The sequence below is a fragment of the Toxotes jaculatrix genome, chromosome 15, assembly GCF_017976425.1.
Source record: "Toxotes jaculatrix isolate fToxJac2 chromosome 15, fToxJac2.pri, whole genome shotgun sequence".
NCBI lineage: Eukaryota > Metazoa > Chordata > Actinopteri > Toxotidae > Toxotes > Toxotes jaculatrix.
Genome location: NC_054408.1, coordinates 20,000,193 through 20,018,324, shown reverse-complemented (window position 1 = coordinate 20,018,324; position 18,132 = coordinate 20,000,193). Strand labels below are relative to the sequence as shown.

General features: G+C 41.8%; 1 protein-coding gene across 3 annotated transcripts in view; it reads left to right on the top strand.

Moving 5' to 3' along the window:
• The window catches only part of hdac4 (histone deacetylase 4), a 116,329-nt gene that overhangs the window by 63,684 nt on the left and 34,513 nt on the right, over positions 1-18,132 (top strand). For all 3 annotated transcript variants that reach the window (XM_041056668.1, XM_041056670.1, XM_041056669.1), the window contains 10 exons: positions 1,212-1,415; positions 1,542-1,687; positions 3,028-3,178; positions 5,493-5,613; positions 7,113-7,231; positions 12,945-13,073; positions 13,306-13,409; positions 13,657-13,776; positions 14,171-14,372; positions 15,448-15,665. In XM_041056668.1, coding sequence (XP_040912602.1) covers positions 1,212-1,415; positions 1,542-1,687; positions 3,028-3,178; positions 5,493-5,613; positions 7,113-7,231; positions 12,945-13,073; positions 13,306-13,409; positions 13,657-13,776; positions 14,171-14,372; positions 15,448-15,665 — 1,514 coding nt within the window. The remainder of the gene's footprint in view (positions 1-1,211; positions 1,416-1,541; positions 1,688-3,027; positions 3,179-5,492; positions 5,614-7,112; positions 7,232-12,944; positions 13,074-13,305; positions 13,410-13,656; positions 13,777-14,170; positions 14,373-15,447; positions 15,666-18,132) is intronic.

Sequence of the window (18,132 nt, the reverse complement as noted above, 5' to 3'; positions counted from 1 at the left end):
GTCAAGGCATATGGCTGCTAAACTGAGCTTCAGTGTCTGGTATTTTAACTCTTTGACATTACATTTGTAAGGCTCACAGCTGTGACTTTTTTTTTTTTTTTTTATTTTAGAATATTATATCGAGCCCTGTGTGTTTGTGAGTGCACTTGCATTGTCTGTGTAGACTGTGACAGAGTGTGGATTTTGGACACTTTGACAGTCTCATCTCAGATGGCTACAGATCTACCTTAGCATCAGACCCAACTTAGCTGTCTTTGTAGAAGAGAGACTCACTATACACAGTCACCATTGCACTTACAATGAGTACAATGTAGTGTTACTGCTCACATACGCACAGAGTGGAAACGTATAAACACACAAACACACTCAGTAAGTCTGTATGTGTATCAGAAACTCCTTCTTGCAAAACTCATGCGACAGGATGCCACAGTATGCAGCATAATGTTGAGTGTGACAGTCACGGCTGCAGTGTCTAAACAGCTAATGTAACAAGTATTCCTCGGTCATATTTGGATCAGAGAGGACAGGGTGTGTTGGCTGCTATTAAAGGATATTCAAAGTTTTTTACTTTGTTATATAATTTTACTATAAACAGATATGATGAGGGAAAAGTTGAAACATGAATTTTCTGTTTTCCCTAAGTCTTTTTTTTTTTTTTAACAACTTTCTGGGATTTTAGTCATGTCGAGTAGCTCTCACTCAGCTCTGTACTGTAGTAAGAATTCCATTTTTTCCCTGCCAAGCTGAACTCAGCAACCCTGAGAGACAAATCTGTTGCTGGGGTCAAAATCTTCACGGTACAGACACGCACATAATTGTGCATGTTGTGCACTGAGGCACTTATTGGAGCTGAGATCGTAATCTCAACATAGGAAATCTCAAAGGGAATAGGAGACACGCTACATATCTTGCAGGGAGATTTCCTTTTTATGATTTTAATAATTTTTTAATGTGCATATGAGCAGGGTGTGTATGAGGACTTTGTGAGCTAACCTGTCATAGTTATAGTTGATTTGTAATTTGTACAGTAAACCTTCTTCTCTGCAGTGAATTTTTAGCTGGTGTTTTGCAACTTTGCACAACCTTTATAAAAACTTGCACTGTAAGTTCCGTATGTTCTAACCAAGCTTCACCTTCATGTGCTTGTTTCCTCCACTCTTCTATCTTTTCTGTCTCTTCTCCTTTCCCTTTCTGGCTTCCTTCTCTTTCAGTGGACGTGAGCACAGCAGCGCTGCCCACGCAGGTGCCCCCCACCACCACAGCCATCCTTCCCATGGACCTGCGCGTAGTGGACCACCCTCACCACCACCACCACCAGCAGCCCTCCTTTGGCCTGGTTCCCCAAGCCCACCCTATACCGCCCACCTCCACAGCTTGTCCCACGTCAGCCGAGCCAGGCCATGGGCCAGTCATCAGTAAGTCGGGATGATCTTTGGTGATTGTGTCTTGGGGCTGAAAGTTGTATCTTGACTATTTACTACAAATGCACCTCTCGCTCCAGATGCTCCTTAGAATGATAAACTCTTTCTAACCTCATACAGGCCACCAGGAGCAGCAGCTGCAGCAGGAGCTAGTGGCACTGAAACACAAGCAGCAACTCCAGAGACAGCTACTGATTGCAGAGTTCCAGAGGCAGCATGAACAGCTGTCACGGCAACATGAAGCCCAGCTGCAGGAACATATCAAGGTGAGGTGGTGGTGGGGTTTAACTAGCCAAACACTGGACCAGCTGTGGTTCACGCCTTGGATGGATGCAAATAGAAAAGGAAATCACAGCCCCATTCAAACCAATGGAGACCTTGTGGCAGAATGTTGTGGGTAGTCTGATGGGTGAGGAGAGTAATCCAGCCTCGAAGCAATCCAGAGGGTGAAGTTACAATAGATACTTGGGATATAGCAATCCAGACAACAGTACTCCTCTATTTAGAATAATTTATCTTTTAAAATAGGAAAGACACCTTGTTTGTGGAAATCTTGGCGGGAGACCTGCATAAGGACAGGGTCTTTTTATCCATTTTGGACTGAAAGAGGAGGAGGATTTTTGGAAGTACATCCAGTTAAGAAGCAGCATAAGAAGCAGGCATCAAACCAGGCGAGCGGCCTTGAATATTGTAAAATCACTTTTTGAGTTACTTTGGTCTGCTCACTCAGCCTCAGTCTTTGACAGTATGGCTGCAGATGCTCAACTTATTTGGCGAAAAGATTCAAATTGTATTTAGTATCAAATGTGATGTTGATGTGCTGATATTTCTTTTTCTAATGCATCTTCATTTAACACTGGTTGCATTAAATGAAATGTGTTTTTAAAAACAAACAAAAGAAAGTGTGTAAATAAAAAAACTTAAATGACAAAGAGGAGGTGATGGGACAGGGTTGGTAGGGAGATCTACCCCCCTCACCTCTCCTCTCCTCTCTTCTCTGGATGAAGGTTATGAGGGTTGAGTAGGCAGCTCTTCTTTAGATCCAGCTACTGTAGGACTGTACTCAGCAGAAATGCACCTTCTGAAGGACAGGAGGAAACGTGCATGCGTACACTTAAGTGAGAATGGTGCTGTAATTTGATCTGGTGGCAGTACTTTGCTGCTTAGTCATCTCCATGGCAAGACCACTGGCCCCAGTAAACCTTGTGTGTGTGTGTGTGTGTGTGTGTGTGTGTGTGTGTGTGTGTGTGTGTGTAGTTTGCGTGCAACTCACTCTGCTAAAAAGCCCCACTGGTGTTGCTATGTCCAGCCAATAAGTCAGCCAATAAGGACGACCAGTCTGGGCTGAAAATAACTCTTATGCGTGTCCTCCAGTCTGCTCGGTCTCCAGGTTAGCATGGCTGTCATTGTGGACTCACAGATGGCGATGCCACGCGTTTTAGAAAAGCTAACTTTCAAATCACTGATGCTTTACAATAAGCCATGGCTTCACCTTGTCAAAACAATGTCTCTTAAGATTTTGTATTTGGTGCTCATCCCATCTGCTCTGTCTGCTGTGTCCTTGTACTCTGTTTTCCTTCAACATCCTTGTCTCTCTCTCCACCAGCACCAACAGGATTTACTGGCACTCAAGCACCAACAGGAGCTGTTGGAGCATCAGAGGAAAATGGAGCAGCAGCGTCATGAGCAGCAACTGGAGAAGCAGCAGCGGGAACACAAACTTCAACAGCTCAAAAACAAGGAGAGGGGACAAGAGAGTAAGTGGCAGCTGCTAGTGAGAAAGATTTCTGAAGCAAAGCAGAAATGCTGCTCAATTGTCGTAATAGAAAATGTCATAGAGTTACAGCTGGACTGTAACTGAATGCCATCATTATACAGAGCATCAAAAATATGCACTATATTATGAAGAAAATGTAATGAGTGGCCTAAAGAGCATCAGTCCAGTAATCAAACTGAATAAAACAAAAAAATTGTGAGATTCAAGAGATACGATCAGTTAGGTGTGTTAGTGAGTTCGCATTCCCGTGGTTCAACAGTGCCATGAGTAAGATCTAAACATAGCTGTCATGTTTGACCTAGCATGTATTCACTCTCTACCTCCTGAACACTGCCAACATCTGTTGTAACTGCACTGAAGCACTGAAGCATTTTATCACAGCAGGTGCCAAAGAGACTTTACCCTCACATCCCCTCTGTCACAGCACCTGTCCATATGGCACAGCAGTCAGAACAGCAGAAGATGGCTAAGACAAGTCTAAGAGAGCAAGACATTCAAGTGGCAGACATGCCTCCACTTTTTATCATTTGGTCTTTTTTCCTAGTGTCACTTTGTTTGAGCAGCACAGTGACGGCAATACAGTTACACCTTTTAAAGGATCATTTCTTATTTGAATTTAGGTTTAATTTTTTTGGTTTTGGCCATCCTTCCATCTAATATGATAAAGTTGTGTATTGCTGGAGCAAAGCAAGTTCTCAGTAATTAGCTTAGTGTGTAAATCTCATCATAACTTTTGAAATCACAGTTGACTCTTTAATATTAGTCATTGGGATTTGAGAACACTGACAGTATCTATGCTGTCGGGAGTCTTGCTGTTGCAGCTGCAAAGCACTCTTACCTTTCTTATGATAACTAAAACTCTCCTGATATTGACACTTACATGAGCTATAACGCGGTTGCATATTTTTCTGGCTTGAGGAAAAGTTTGTGGCAGCTGTTTTAGCTGTGCCAAGCCAATTGCTTTTCTTGTTCCTGTAATTGTTTTAAATGCATAAATAGACGGCGACATGAAAGACTTGACTCGGTATGTAGAGCACTTTGAAATGCCTTGTTGTTGAAAGGCACTACACAGATAAATGTTCCTTGTCTTACCCTGCCTTACTGAATAGTACATGTTACTAAATTTCTTTCATCTTGAATGGCTCTGATGATGTGGGAAAGATCCATCTTATCCTCACACTGGTGCATTTATAAATGGCCTGATTATATTTTGTAAATGTCTGTATACACAAGCATACTTATCATTTATACTTACAACTTATGAAATAACCTCATCAAAATGATGGTGTTCTATATAATGATTATTGATAATATGATTGTTAAATGGCCTTACGCGAGTGTATCTGGGCGTGGGTTACGATGTGGATTTTTGAAAAGAGTAAACGGTGGACCCAGATTTAGAATCACAAATTTCTGCCCGTAAAGTCCTTTTTCTCAACCATTCACTGCTGGACAAAGTGAGCCTACAGTTTGACGTCTATGGAAAGAGCGTTGGGTTGTAAACAGAGGAAGCTTTGTTAAGTGCTGCAGTAAATTGCATAGAAGGCAGTCTCATAAAAGCCAATTTGTTTCAGTGGCAAAGCGGACATATTGGGATGTCAGCACTTCCAGCTGCACCATGATTTAGAGATCATATATTAGCTGTTGTCGCTTTCACGTTCTCTTTTTACCAGTTTCTCACTCCAGCTTGCCACATCACCTGTTATAACTCCCTCTGTCACATTCTTAGAAGAACACACCTCCACTGATTTTCCTGTATTCTCATAACACCTATTTTTTGCCCCCTTTATTGCTCTCCTCACTCTGTTTCTCATATTTTTTTCATGGTGTCTCATTCCCTCTCACTCATCTCCCTCCCTGGACAATTTGTTTGTAGCTGCGAAATGAGGGTGGTAATTGAGGAGAGACCGGGAGCTGAGTGAAGCTCATGATGTGTGTCTTGGAAGCGCGTTACATAGCACTGCTGTCGTCTCTGTGGAATTTCAGTGAGACTCTGATGCAAGATTGTGCTTTCTGCATGTAGCTAGGCACCCATTATCTGTCAAAGCATGGATCGATGTTGTTATAATCCTCATGTTAGTGTCACAGATTGAGCAGGAGGTGCAGTACATTAGAGGCACTGGAGCACAAACTTTCTCCATAGATGCAATAACTGAAAGAAGTATTTTTGTATAGGGCAACTCTGTGTGTGCATTGTTTGGGCATGTGTGTTTGAATAGATTTACTTGGAGAAATACAGTCTGCTTACCTTTTGGTTATTGTTCTCCCCCCCGTAACACTCTGTCTCTGTTTAGGTGCGGTTGCCAGTACAGAAGTAAAGATGCGACTTCAGGAGTTTGTCCTGAACAAGAAGAAAGCCCTGGCTCAGCGAAATCTAAACCACTGTCTGCCCAGCGACCCACGCTACTGGTATGGGTGAGTGTCAGAGCCAACCACTACAGAACCACTCATGGTTTGGAGTGTAACTTGTTTAACACCAGTGACTAAATTCAAGTGTATGTCGGTTATAAAATTCCAGTTTAGACATCATATGATATGAGAAACACACACAATGAGAGCTGAGTTTACCTGTACTACAAACCCCCTGAAACTGTAAATGTTCATCCTTTCTATAGCAAGCATCATCATCAAATAACTTGTGTTAAATTAAAAAATTAAACCACCTTTAAAAGTGATGTCAGAACCTTTGGATCCCAGCGTATAAACTGTGTTATACAGTATGTACTGTAAACTCTTAAAAAATGAACAACTGCTTTGGAAGGCAAGTGAAGGACAAGATCATGCCCTTTTTTCTCTTTGTGTCTCTTTGTTCTTTAATCTTTAAATTATTACTGTATAATTCTGCATTTTTTGGTTTAAAAGAAGAAGTAAGAAGAGTTAAAAAGCAATCCACACTGATGAAAACTTATATTTATGAGCTTGTATTGGATTTTTTTTTTTGTTTCATGAGCCTTTTCATATCTAAGCTCAAAAATTGTAGCCCTGGAAAAATATCAAACATAAAAAGTCACAATGATGTGAGACATAAATGTCCCTCGTCATCCTGTCTTTCCAAACAGGGCAAACCCTGTTGTGTTATGAACCCCTGTCATGTGGGTATCTGCCGTTTGTGTGCGGTGAATCCATGCATGTGAAAGAGGTTTCCAACATCAACATTAGCCTCTCTGAGATTCCTCCCCGGCTGCCTCTGAGTTAAACTACAGAGAAAATGTCGAAGGAACGAGCCTTTTTTCTTTCCGTGTTTGTTGTCTGTGATTGACAGCTGGCTCTCTTTGAGGTGTGTTCATGTGTGAGTGTGTTTGAAGTGGGCAGAGAGAAAACACAATGGCACCTCTCCTGCGCTTTAAATATTTGAAGAGGCTTTAAGCATTTCTGCCAAGGCAGGAGATGATAGAACAATCTGAGGTGTGCTCCATCACTGAGGAAAATGGTTATCACTGTCATCACCATTTCCCATGTCCTTTATCTCCTACCTGTTTGCTTTCTCCTCAGTTCTTCCATACATTTATTACCTCTTTTAGCCTCATCTCTCCTCTCATCCTGCGTTTCTCACCTTCTCCATCCCTGTCTCTGTGCGTTTTTCACTCACCTTTCAGACAGAAAACCAAACCTTCGCCTCTTTGCTGTCTTAAGGTGTTAACGAAAAAGACAGGATGTTTTCAGCTCTCAGTCTCTCTCTCTATTCTATGGCTCTTTTTTTCATTTCACTCGCATTGTTGTCCACACTCTGCTGTGTCTTTTTAAGCACTGACTTTGTGATGGGTGATGGAAGCTGTCGTGTGTGTAGCTGTGTGTAAGTGAGGTACAGAAGGTAAACACTGAGCTTGGCAAGAGCACATAACATTATAAAATAACATTATTATACTAACAATGTTTAATGTTCTTTTTTTCTTCTTTTTAATGTCTTTTTGTAGAAAAACCCAGCACAGCTCTTTGGACCAGAGCTCTCCTCCTCAAACAGCATTGTCAGCGTACAACCACCCAATGCTGGGCACATATGACTCAAAAGACGACTTCCCTCTCCGCAAAACAGGTACAGAATCATGCCATGGTATCGCTGAGGTGCTGGTACTGTCTGACATCCATATTCCTCCTCCTTTTTTATATCCAGCCACCAACTGCCTGTCCAGAAGGGCACCCTAATCTTCCTTTCTCCTGCATAAGCAATGGAAATGGCTTATTGAGTTTCAAAGTCAGGCACATGAACCTGGAGTCAGCCACATGAGGATTAAAAGGAGCTCTTAAAATATTCTTTAAAAAAAGATATCTAAGGTTATTTTTTGAGGTCGTTTGAGTCATTCTAATGTAAATGGCAGTGGATGGACAGTGAGTGGAAGTTGAAAATTAGGAACCCTAAAATCAGTAGAAATGGTCTTAAGTCGTCTTGCATGGTTGAATATCTAGATGATCATAATCGCCAAGGGAGACTACAGATCAGTGGGTCATCACATACAGTACATACATAGAGGTGTGGGATCTTTAAAGAAAAAAAAAAAAAAAAATGAAGCCAGTTTGCTATTCTCCTGTTTTAGACTCGTTCACCCTGATATTGACAAACACATTAAGTCACACTCCTTCACAGAGGTTATAGATCAAACCGTTCAACAAAACAACTCTTAACTACTCCGTCTGGTGTCCGAGGAAACGTTAGTTTCGAACGAAGTTCCTGCCTTTTTGGATTCATCAGACTGTTATTACTCCGGCCCTCTGTCCATGTCAAATGTGGCCAAGCTGTGATTATTCACTTAGCGTCAGCAGCTGCTTTGGCAGTATCGCTGCCTGCTTTCACAGCTGGAGGCCAAACTCTGTGTACTCTGCACTCCTGCCCACCTGCTGTGAACTGGAGGCAGGAAAGATTTATCCTGGCACACAACCTTACACCGCAAGTTTCAACTTTCAGGGACACTCCGATGTAATTCAGGGATTCAGTGTGCCAGTGGAGCAAAGAAATATTCACAACTTACAGTTTCACAGTTCACACTGACACAGCATAACAAGCTGTATGTAGTACACACACACACACCAGTGTGGATATGTAAAGAAAATGACAAATGTTTAGGAAAAATGGAGTTTGAGATTTGAAGGCATTGGTCTTTGTGTCAGTTGTGAGGAGAAGCAGAGAGGAAATACTGACTGCACATGTGCACACATATGGCACAGCTATTGAGGAACTGTTGTGCCAACAGTGAGCAGACATAGATCAGATTAGACTGGCAGACAGAGAACTGAACTGTGTTCAAAAGGAAGTGAGCGACAGTGGTCACCACAGTTGTGCGCCGCTCTGACGACTGGAGCTGTCACGCGTGACGTTTTTGCCTGTGGTGACCCGTGCTGGTAATGTATGCGTGTAAATTATAAATGTACGTTAAGAACCCTTTCTCTCTCTTGTAAGGCCAGGCATACAGTATATTCCAACAGGGGTTCATTGTCCGAGTCTGAGAGTCTTTGTGATTATGGCTCTTAGAGCACAGAGGGCCACTTTGAATGCTGCAGCAGGAAGTCTGTTAGGCCTTCATGACAGATGCAGACTTGTCAGGATGACCCCTTTCTCCCTCACCCTTTCAGACACACATTCCCATACCACACTGTGCACTGACTATTTAAACAATGCAGGACATCCACATGCGATATAGCCCTCTCACATGCTTTGTTTAATCCAGTACATAGCTGTAAAATTTGACTCTCCTGTTCAGCATTGAGAACAGTGAGTGAGCTAATGGATCTGTTTTACTGGAGAACAATGCAGCATGGTGTCTTTTACCTCGACGGTCTCTGTTCCATCCTGCTTTTTAACCCACCAGGACAAGATTAGACCCAATATCCTCTGACACCATTGGAGATGACTTGTTGGCCTGACACTCTCCACAGCCATCCTGGCCTCTCCATTTGAATCACCACTGATTGTTCGTCCTTGTTGGTGGACTGGACTGATAATGGAATTTAAATTGGGTGTGTTGGTTTTCTCCTAGGTTGCTCTGGCATGCTATAAGTGGCAATAGCAAAAATGTAAACAAGGGGAAAAAAACAATCACCATCTGCTTTTCCACCCACCTCACCTGTTTGCTGCTTGGGTGTCACAACATTCAGTAATGGACGCCACTAATTTTAACAAGCTCCTGTCACCTCCATGAGTACGCCTCATTAACTGTAACTATCAGAGAGAAAATGTCAGCCAGCTTTTAGGAGTCTTGTCCTCTTATCCACTTTATATGCTCACAGGAGAGATGGTTAAATATTTTGATGTTAAATTTAAGAATTTAAGTGTCTCTTGAAAACTGTAACTAAGAATTGGTTTAATCATTACACTGTGTCTATAATAATTGATCTAAAAATACATATACAGTTAAATTTGATCTGGTTTATTTGCCTTTGTGTTTCTAGAAAATATGTAAATGAGACAAAAATGTCTATATGTCTGTCTGTCTGTTTATGTCCATCTAAGTTATCTTGACTAATGTATCAACCACATATGATATTTCTGGGAAGCGCTATTGATGAGTTTCAGAAATCTACTCTATTGATTTCTATAAATCTTTCCTCCTCTCTGCCTTGCCTTGGAAGAGCAGTAAGGCTTCCCCCATCATGACTCTAGCAGCTCGGGACTCCCATCTGTCAAAACAGTTGAGCAACTGATCAATATGTCTTGTGTCAGAGAACCAGTTTCCTCTTCCACTCCTTATTGAAATACCAAGCACCACTTGTAGAGATGTTTAATCTGGTACTGAGGGTTTGTACAGATTTGAAGCATACAATTTAGTTCTTTTTTTTTTGGCTTGAACAGCTTTGAGTGATATAAAATTACATATAGAGGCAAAGCATCCTCAGAGACACACTAAAGCTACAGGGCAGCAATGTCTCTTATGAGGCATGGCATTTGAGACCACATATCATCATTACATTACATTAAGCATGAAAGACAGCATTTTTTTCACGTCCTCCCCATAAAAGCCAATTTTGCCACCCATGACTAGTGCGAAAATGTGATTCTGATCTTTTAATGTTACATTTATAATGTCAGGACTGTTGGTTGGCAGCTGCAAGAACACAGAAGAAGACATGTAAAGGATGTGAGGTTACAGCAGTCAGAATGTGCTGGGAAAAATATGAGTGTGAAAAACATCTTAAAATGCTGCTTTGTGTCTGTCTCATCGCCATCACAAAGTAGGACAATGACGTATGCTGTAACAGGGCAGCACGTCAGTCTTCACCAGTGATTGCTTCTGGTGTACATGTTTGCGCAGAAAAAAAAGAGAAAACAAGAGGGAGAAAGGCTCAACAATGAAGGAGAGATGGCAGAGGAAAGAGAGAAGTGTTGAATTAGAGGAAAAGAGAGTGAGAGAAAGAGGATGGATGGAGGTGAGGGAGGGAGAAAGGGCTACTGTAAAATGCCAGCATCAGCAGTTAAACCAGTCTGGGCCCTCTGCAGCGAGTGTGTTCGCACGTGTGCACACTGGTGTGCTTTTGCCCAGTCGGCATTAACACCCTTCAAAGTCACTGTGTCCTGAGGTGAACACCCCCACTGCGACCACAGCCCTACTTGACCTTCCTCCTCTTTCTCCTTCACTGTCCTCCTAACCTCCCTCTAACCTTCAGTTTCTCCTTCTGTCTGGCTTGACACTCTCTCTCTCTCTCTCTCTCTCTCTCTCTCTCTCTCTCTCTCTCTCTCTCTCTCTCTCTCTCTCTCGCTCTCTCGCTCTCCATCCACTTTTATTCATCCATTTCTTAATTGCTTGGGACACATAAACACAACTTTGGCCAAATCCCTCTTCCATTCCACTATTTCTGTGAGCCCCGTTTCTTCTTTCCTGGCTCCCACCAGATTGTTTACAGTTTCTCTCGCCTTTGTTGCCCATTGTCAGTGGATCTTCACTGTGTAATAAGCCTGTGACACCTAGTTGATATTTTTAGAAAATAATGGAAGAGATGTATTAACCATAACGTTTGTGTATGATTTAGTACATGCATTGAAAGAGATACTTGTGTCCTTTTGATGGTGGTGGATCCAACACCATGGATCATGCTGAGAATTTAGCAGGAACCTTGTACTACCTTTATCACTGTTACAGATGTCATCCTGATAAAGCACATTCAAGTCAAAACAGCTTGAATATGATCCATGTTTGATAAGGAATGATAAGGTTATCATTTTGATTCAGAATCAAACTGGCTCACACATACCACACCATATGTCTTGTGTAACATACAAGAAATGTTTGGTTCTTCTTCTTTTATAGAATAGATTGTTGCAATGGGGAAATCTAACTGTGGTAAAGTCAAAATGTTAGACTACTACAACTCCCTTAGTAGTAGGCTAACAGTGAACTTGAATGCACCGTGCTTCTTCTCCTCCAGCTCAGCTAATGCATAGTATTTCATCCTGACCAACCCCACCCATCCATCCCTCTTCACAAAGACTTTGGAAGAGTGCCGTCCAGAAGAAGCACTTTTTTAAATAATTGAGTTTCATAACTTTGGCAGCATCGTTCCCCTTACAATTGAAAGTGCATTTGAAAAAGTACTTAGACATTATAGATTTACAATAGGTCATCTCATCCCCACTGACCAGGAGGTATAGTGCTTGTACCTCTTTGAAGTACATTAAAACTTGGTAGAGCCTCGTCCTACCTTGATTAGCATCAAGGCTGCAGGAAGCAAGAGCCAGAGGGTTTGTAATGATCCTGAATAAGTCTTCTTACAAGGAATACAATACACAAAGAAGAATCATTTACTCCCACTTGACTGTACCAAAAAATCCCAGCTCCCTCTCCGAGGCTAATGAACATAGCGTGGCCCCTTTGATATATGGTCATGGGACAAGCATAGGGTCAGCTTTTGGTCAACTGTCCAGCTTCAACTAATTGAACGGAAGGAAGCCAGTGGAGGAGGGAATAGAATAAAACTGCCTGTGTTTGGTGTTGTCTGGCAGGGAGACACCGAAGCAAGACTGGCCAGAAAAGGTCAGCAGTACAGCTCTACAGCAAATCCAGAACGGGAGCATCTGTTTTCAAGCAGGGCCCCAAGAAATGTAGAATCAGACACACACATGCCCATATGCTTACAAACACACATGAAGGCACGCGGGCAAATTTTTTTTTTTTTTTTTTTGAAATTGAAAGTGTCTGGAAACAAGTGGTGTTCATTAGCAAAGCATGGGGGCAGCATCATTAAGCATGGGGTCAAAAAAGCTGCCAGTTGGCTGCTTCCCATCTTGTTTCAGTGTTTCCCACTGTCACATGATGATGGCTAACCTCAGCTCCTGAATCTGTCAGCCAGTGCATACAGTGTGGCCTATAGAGACGAGCTTATTAGACCCACCACACACCCGCGAACAAGCTCCCACTTGTGTGGCCCGGCAATCTACCACAAAGCAGAGTGCCAGAGTGCCAGTTTAGAATCTGTCATTTTCAACACATTCATGGGGCTAAGCTGAGGTGTAACAGATTCATATTTTTAGAATGGGCTCCACCGATGGAAATCAAATACTTAACCTTGGCACCGTGTAGCTCTACCTACTTAGTTATCTGCTACTGTTTCGTTTGTTAGATAGAATGGGGCGAGCTACATTTGTAGACAAAAACAAGTATTGACATTTTTTTTGTTAATTTTTTTTAATAATGTTTAATCAAATGCAAAAAAAGGGCTCATTTACTTTTCTCTCAGTTTTGTCTTACTCTGGACTGAAATGGCTCCAACTTTTGAGTAAACCCTCCATCCTGTGCTTGCCCCATGTGACCTTCTCTTATCAGCCTCTGAACCCAACCTGAAGCTTCGTTCCCGGCTAAAGCAGAAGGTGACTGAGCGCCGCAGCAGCCCTCTTCTCCGCAGGAAGGACGGTCCAATCACTACTGCCAAGAAGCGTTCCCTTGACGTGGCTGGTGAGTGCTCTTGTCACTGGATGTCATCTGTTGTTTTAATTTGGTATCATGATGAGTGTTGCAGTACTTTGAAGTTAAGCCCAATTCTATCTCATATTTGGAACATCATTGTCTGTTTTTTGCATAACAACATGAATTTTGATGGCCTATTGTTTCATATAAATAGTGAATCATTATTAATATTATCATTATTTAATAAAAAATAATCAAATTTCTGTCTCGTGCATTTTAGAGTCTGCATGCAACAGTGCACCAGGCTCTGGACCTAGCTCACCCAACAACAGCTCCAGCAACATCCCCAGTGAGAATGGGGTCATCTCCAGCAGCCCGGGAGAGGTAACCAACATTACTTTGTGTATGACTGCATATGCTCATGCATGTTTGTATCAAATGTTTGTGTGAATGAGGCAGACTTGGTGACCAGAGGATTGGCAATGTCTGTTTATTTTAATGGATGGCTTAGTCTCTGTGAGCGTGTTTGTGAAATAGAGGAGAAGTAATGTACTGTATGTAGCACTGTGTCTACTTCGTATCTGAACTGTGTGAGTATTTACTGCAATGTTGTGTGGTCATCTGTGTCCAGACCTCCCTGCTTCAGAGATTGGCTGCAAGGGAAGGTTCAGTTAGCCAACTCTCTCTGTACACCTCCCCTTCTCTGCCCAACATCACCCTGGGACTGCCAGCCACAGGGCTCGCTAACACTGTGAGTCTCAATACACAATATTATACAATTGTTCAACATAGCATCACTTTTTTTAATTTTTAATTTTAATTTTAATTTTGTATAATATACACTGAAAATATAACTTGCATTTCTCATGGTATTAGAATACATGTACAGGTTAGTTTAGTACAGAGAATAATGGTAGATGTAAACCAGCAATCACTGAGATTTCAAAACTGGGTTTTGTCTTGTCAAAGATTTTTAGCATCCTTTTCAAGCCTCTGTCCCTCTCTCCCTCTGATTCTCTTTCTCCATCTCACTCCCTCTCTGTCTTATTTGACCCTTCTGTCTCCATCCATCTGCCTCTCTCTCTGTTTGCCTGCCTCTTTTCTTCTCCCTCCTTGTGTCTCAATCTCTCTTTCTGTCTTTGTAGGTGGTATCGGGACACCAAGATGGTGAGAGTCATCTGCCTGCGTTACAGCAGGGCATTCCTCTGACCCCTCCTTTCCTGCCCACTGCCCACCTGCCCTCCTACTTGGCAGCGCAGGACAGGGAGGGGGCTGGAGGGGGCACGACTGGTCACAACCCCCTTCTCCAACACATGGTACTGCTGGAGCAGAGCCATAATCCAATGGGTCAGTGTTCACTGCAACGTTTATTTTACTTACTCCTCAGCAGTGAGTAGCTGCTGTCTAAATGAATGACTGTGCGGATCACTGAAGCAATTTCATGCCGTAATAATGTGCTTTATATTCTTGTTATCAGCCAGACTATGGGGAGTGCACATTTCCTTAATTTGACTGTAATACATGTGCAGAAAGAAATCTTGGTAAGATGACATAAGGATAATAAGGAAGTTACAGAGTAATTTTTCTGTATCATTTTTCTAATGATTGGTTCTCTGTTTTATATGACTGCAAAGCGTCTGCAGTAGCTTTTAAATCAGTAACCTGCAACACAAGACTCTTTTGTTCTGCAAGTTTTTAAATGAGTAACATGTGTAAATGTTACTAATAAGTAGTTGTTAGTAGTAGTAGTATTTTAAGATAAATAGATCTGTTCTTAGGTGTAATTTCACCTTTGCCTTTTTGTTTTTGATTAAAAGAAATTTGATGGTGCAGTGGCACAGTCGCCTCACAGCAAGAGGGTTCCAGGTTCGAACCCCGGTCTGGGCCCTTCTGTGTGGAGTTTGCATGTTCTCCCTGTGCCTGCGTGGGTTCTCTCCGGGTACTCCGGCTTCCTCCCACAATCCCAAAAACATGCATGGGTTTTTTTAATTAATAAAGTTAATGCTCTTAATTGCGTGTGTGCGTGTGTGGTTGTCTGTCTTTGTGTGTCATCCCTGTGATTGACTGGCGACCAGTCCAGGGTGTACCCCGCCTCTCGCCCATAGTCAGCTGGGATAGGCTCCAGCTCCCGCGCTACCCTGATGGATTAAGCAGTAGAAAATGAATGAATGAATGTTATTAAGCAAAACATTTGACTCTGCAGGGCTGCAGAAATTTTGAGATGCAGCAAACTCATGAAACACTAAAGTCCACAGGGCATTACAACCATGAGGCACTGGACAATTAAGTTGGCAAACAAAATTTAATGAAAGCCAATGGAAATGATGGCCAAAAGTAAAGAAATGTGACCATATTTATTTAAAAAAAACAAAAAACAAAAAAAAACTAATAAATTGCTTTAACCACTCTGTGTTTACCACAGTTGGTCTGGGTGGTCTTCCGCTACCATCACCCTCTGTCTCCAAACTTGCACGGAGCCACCGTCCCTTGGGGAGAACCCAGTCGGCCCCTCTGCCACAGCAGCAGTGTGGACAGGCCCAGGCCCTGCAGCAGCTGGTGGTCCAGCAGCAGCACCAGCAGTTCCTGGAGAAACACAAACAACTGTTCCAACAGCAGCAGCAGCAGCACATCATCAACAAGGTATCTCAGTGTGTGTGTGTGTGTGTGTGTGTGTGTGTGTGTGTGTGTGTGTGTATATACATATATATGTCCGTGTGCGTGTGTGTCTGTGTCTGTGTATTTGTGTGTGCAGCAGTATTTGCCCATATACATGATTCTAATTCGGTTAATGTCTGTGAATCCTGTCTTCGGTCCAAGAGCTGGATGAATCAGCCTGCAATCCGCAAGTCTTCTAGCCAGTCTTTCTTGTCTGTGTTCGTATATCCCTACTTTCCCTGTCACCGTGGCAACTGTGCTCTAGAGGAAGCTGCCTCCATATATGGTCACACAGGAAATGACCTACTGCATCATTGTAGATGTGTGTGGAAGTGTGTGTGTGTGTGCATGCACGGGCGCGCAAGGTAATGAGGGGAGTTGCAGCGTTATAAGGTCGCTGTAGAGAGGGAGATGGTTGTTAGTGCGTACATCCCTGTGTTTGTGTGTATGTGTATGTGTGCTGAAGTTCCTGTAGGATTAAGCTCCATTATGTCTGTGTTGTTTGGCTGTTGCTGACTCCCTCTGCTTCTAGACTCCAGGCTGTTATGAGTCCAGCTAATTAAGTAAAGCTCAGGTGTAAAACCAGGTTATTTTCATGTAACTGTAAGTTGTGTTAATGCTCTTTTCCAGGCAACATAAAGGGAGAACATGACTTATTAGCTTGGGGTGTTAAAAACTGAAACCACATTTGAGCCATTATGATAATTTTAAATCATTATATATTTTCTTATTTAAATTTGGCCTGGCGCTTTAAATTTATTGTACATGAGTGACACTGAATTTCATTCCCTAATTCATTCTACCAAATCATAGAACACTCACTTTAGCTGCATGTTAATTTGGACACATAAGGCAGGTATTCCAGTTGGTGCATAGTACAACTCTACAGTACCCAATGCAGAGATCTCCAAATAGGTCATGTTGACTTATTAAGTATGTAGTAATGTTGTGTTCCTGCTTGCTGTTGAGTGTGCCCATATTTTTGTGATAAGTTGAATTTCCATTAAAAAAAAAAAAAAAACAGTCTTACACAATCTGTCTGGGGAGAGAAAGTATTGAGCAGTGACCGCAAGGCCAGCATCACATGGGCAAAAGATGTGTTCACAGACAACATGGATAAATACTTGCACTTTTTCAAACAGCTATTGCTATAATATAATTGAGTAAGATCAAAGGTTCATAATGTCTAGAAATACAAACCACAGGTATAAACTCCTGTCATCAGCAGGATTACTACAACTGTAAAGCAACCCATGTTCCAAGTTTCTTGTTTGGATCACTGAGAATCTGCACCCAACATTTAACTCTACAACAGAACAACACCACAGATTACTACCTCCTTAGCTTTGTGAGTGCACAAATATGGGAAAAGTATAAAAACATATACTGTCACTGCAGTTGCTGCATATAGATGCACTTTAAGTGTTACCCTCAGTGCTTTACACGAACTTCAGCTCCACGTTGACATTGTTGCTATACAGAGGCGTAGAGAGACGGTGGTGTTCATGGATTTAACTGGAGCCAGGTGACTTTCTGTATTGCATGAAAAGGTCAGTTATCTTAAATGATCTGCCCTGATCTTAACCTTTTTATTTCAAGTATGAAGTCCACACTCACAAATATCACCTGGAATAAGGAGCTCACTTGAGCTGATGCAACAACTTTTACACCAAAAACATGCAACAAGAAAATTTACATTTACATTTGCTCTTATGAGACAAGTGTGGCGTGAACAGATCACCATTGTTAAAACCAAGCATTTATATTACTTTACCTAAAGAATACATTTTGAATAAAAAAAGAATAACCTTGAGTGAGTGATCTGTGGCACAGATGATGGTCAAAGTACTGGCTGATTCTGTGGCTTGGCATCATTGAGGCTGGAATTATATCTCCTGCACCAACGGTAAAACCACCAACACCTGCAAAACCGGTTCTGACCATGGCGTTATATTTTAGGCCTCTGCAGGTATCTAAATTCAGCTTTGATAAAAAGTTATCTATCTCTATATCTTTTTTTAATGGATTAGATGTCTTTGTCTTTTTATATATATTTACATATGTTTTTTTTTAAATGGATGTTTTCTAATATTAAAGAATGCAATTGCATCCACAGGTGCCCTGTTCTTACAGAGTTTAATTTAAATACATTACAGGTCCCCAGCTAGTCATTTCCTTTGTTTTGAATCTTTACTGCCTTTCGAAGAACATGGCACCACAGAAAATGTAAAAGTAGCCCAAGAAAACTCTATTCACTGCTGCATTAAAAATTCAGGTTCTTAAAAACTGCAAAAACACTTTCGGTTTAATATGAGGAAGTACAATATCCCAGACTGCAGTAGTCTCTGCAGACTGACTAAAATACACAGTGATAAGAACCATCATCGCTTCCATTAAACATGATTCCTTCTTTATGAACTGTATAAGTGCGGTGTTTCAAACTGTTCTCACA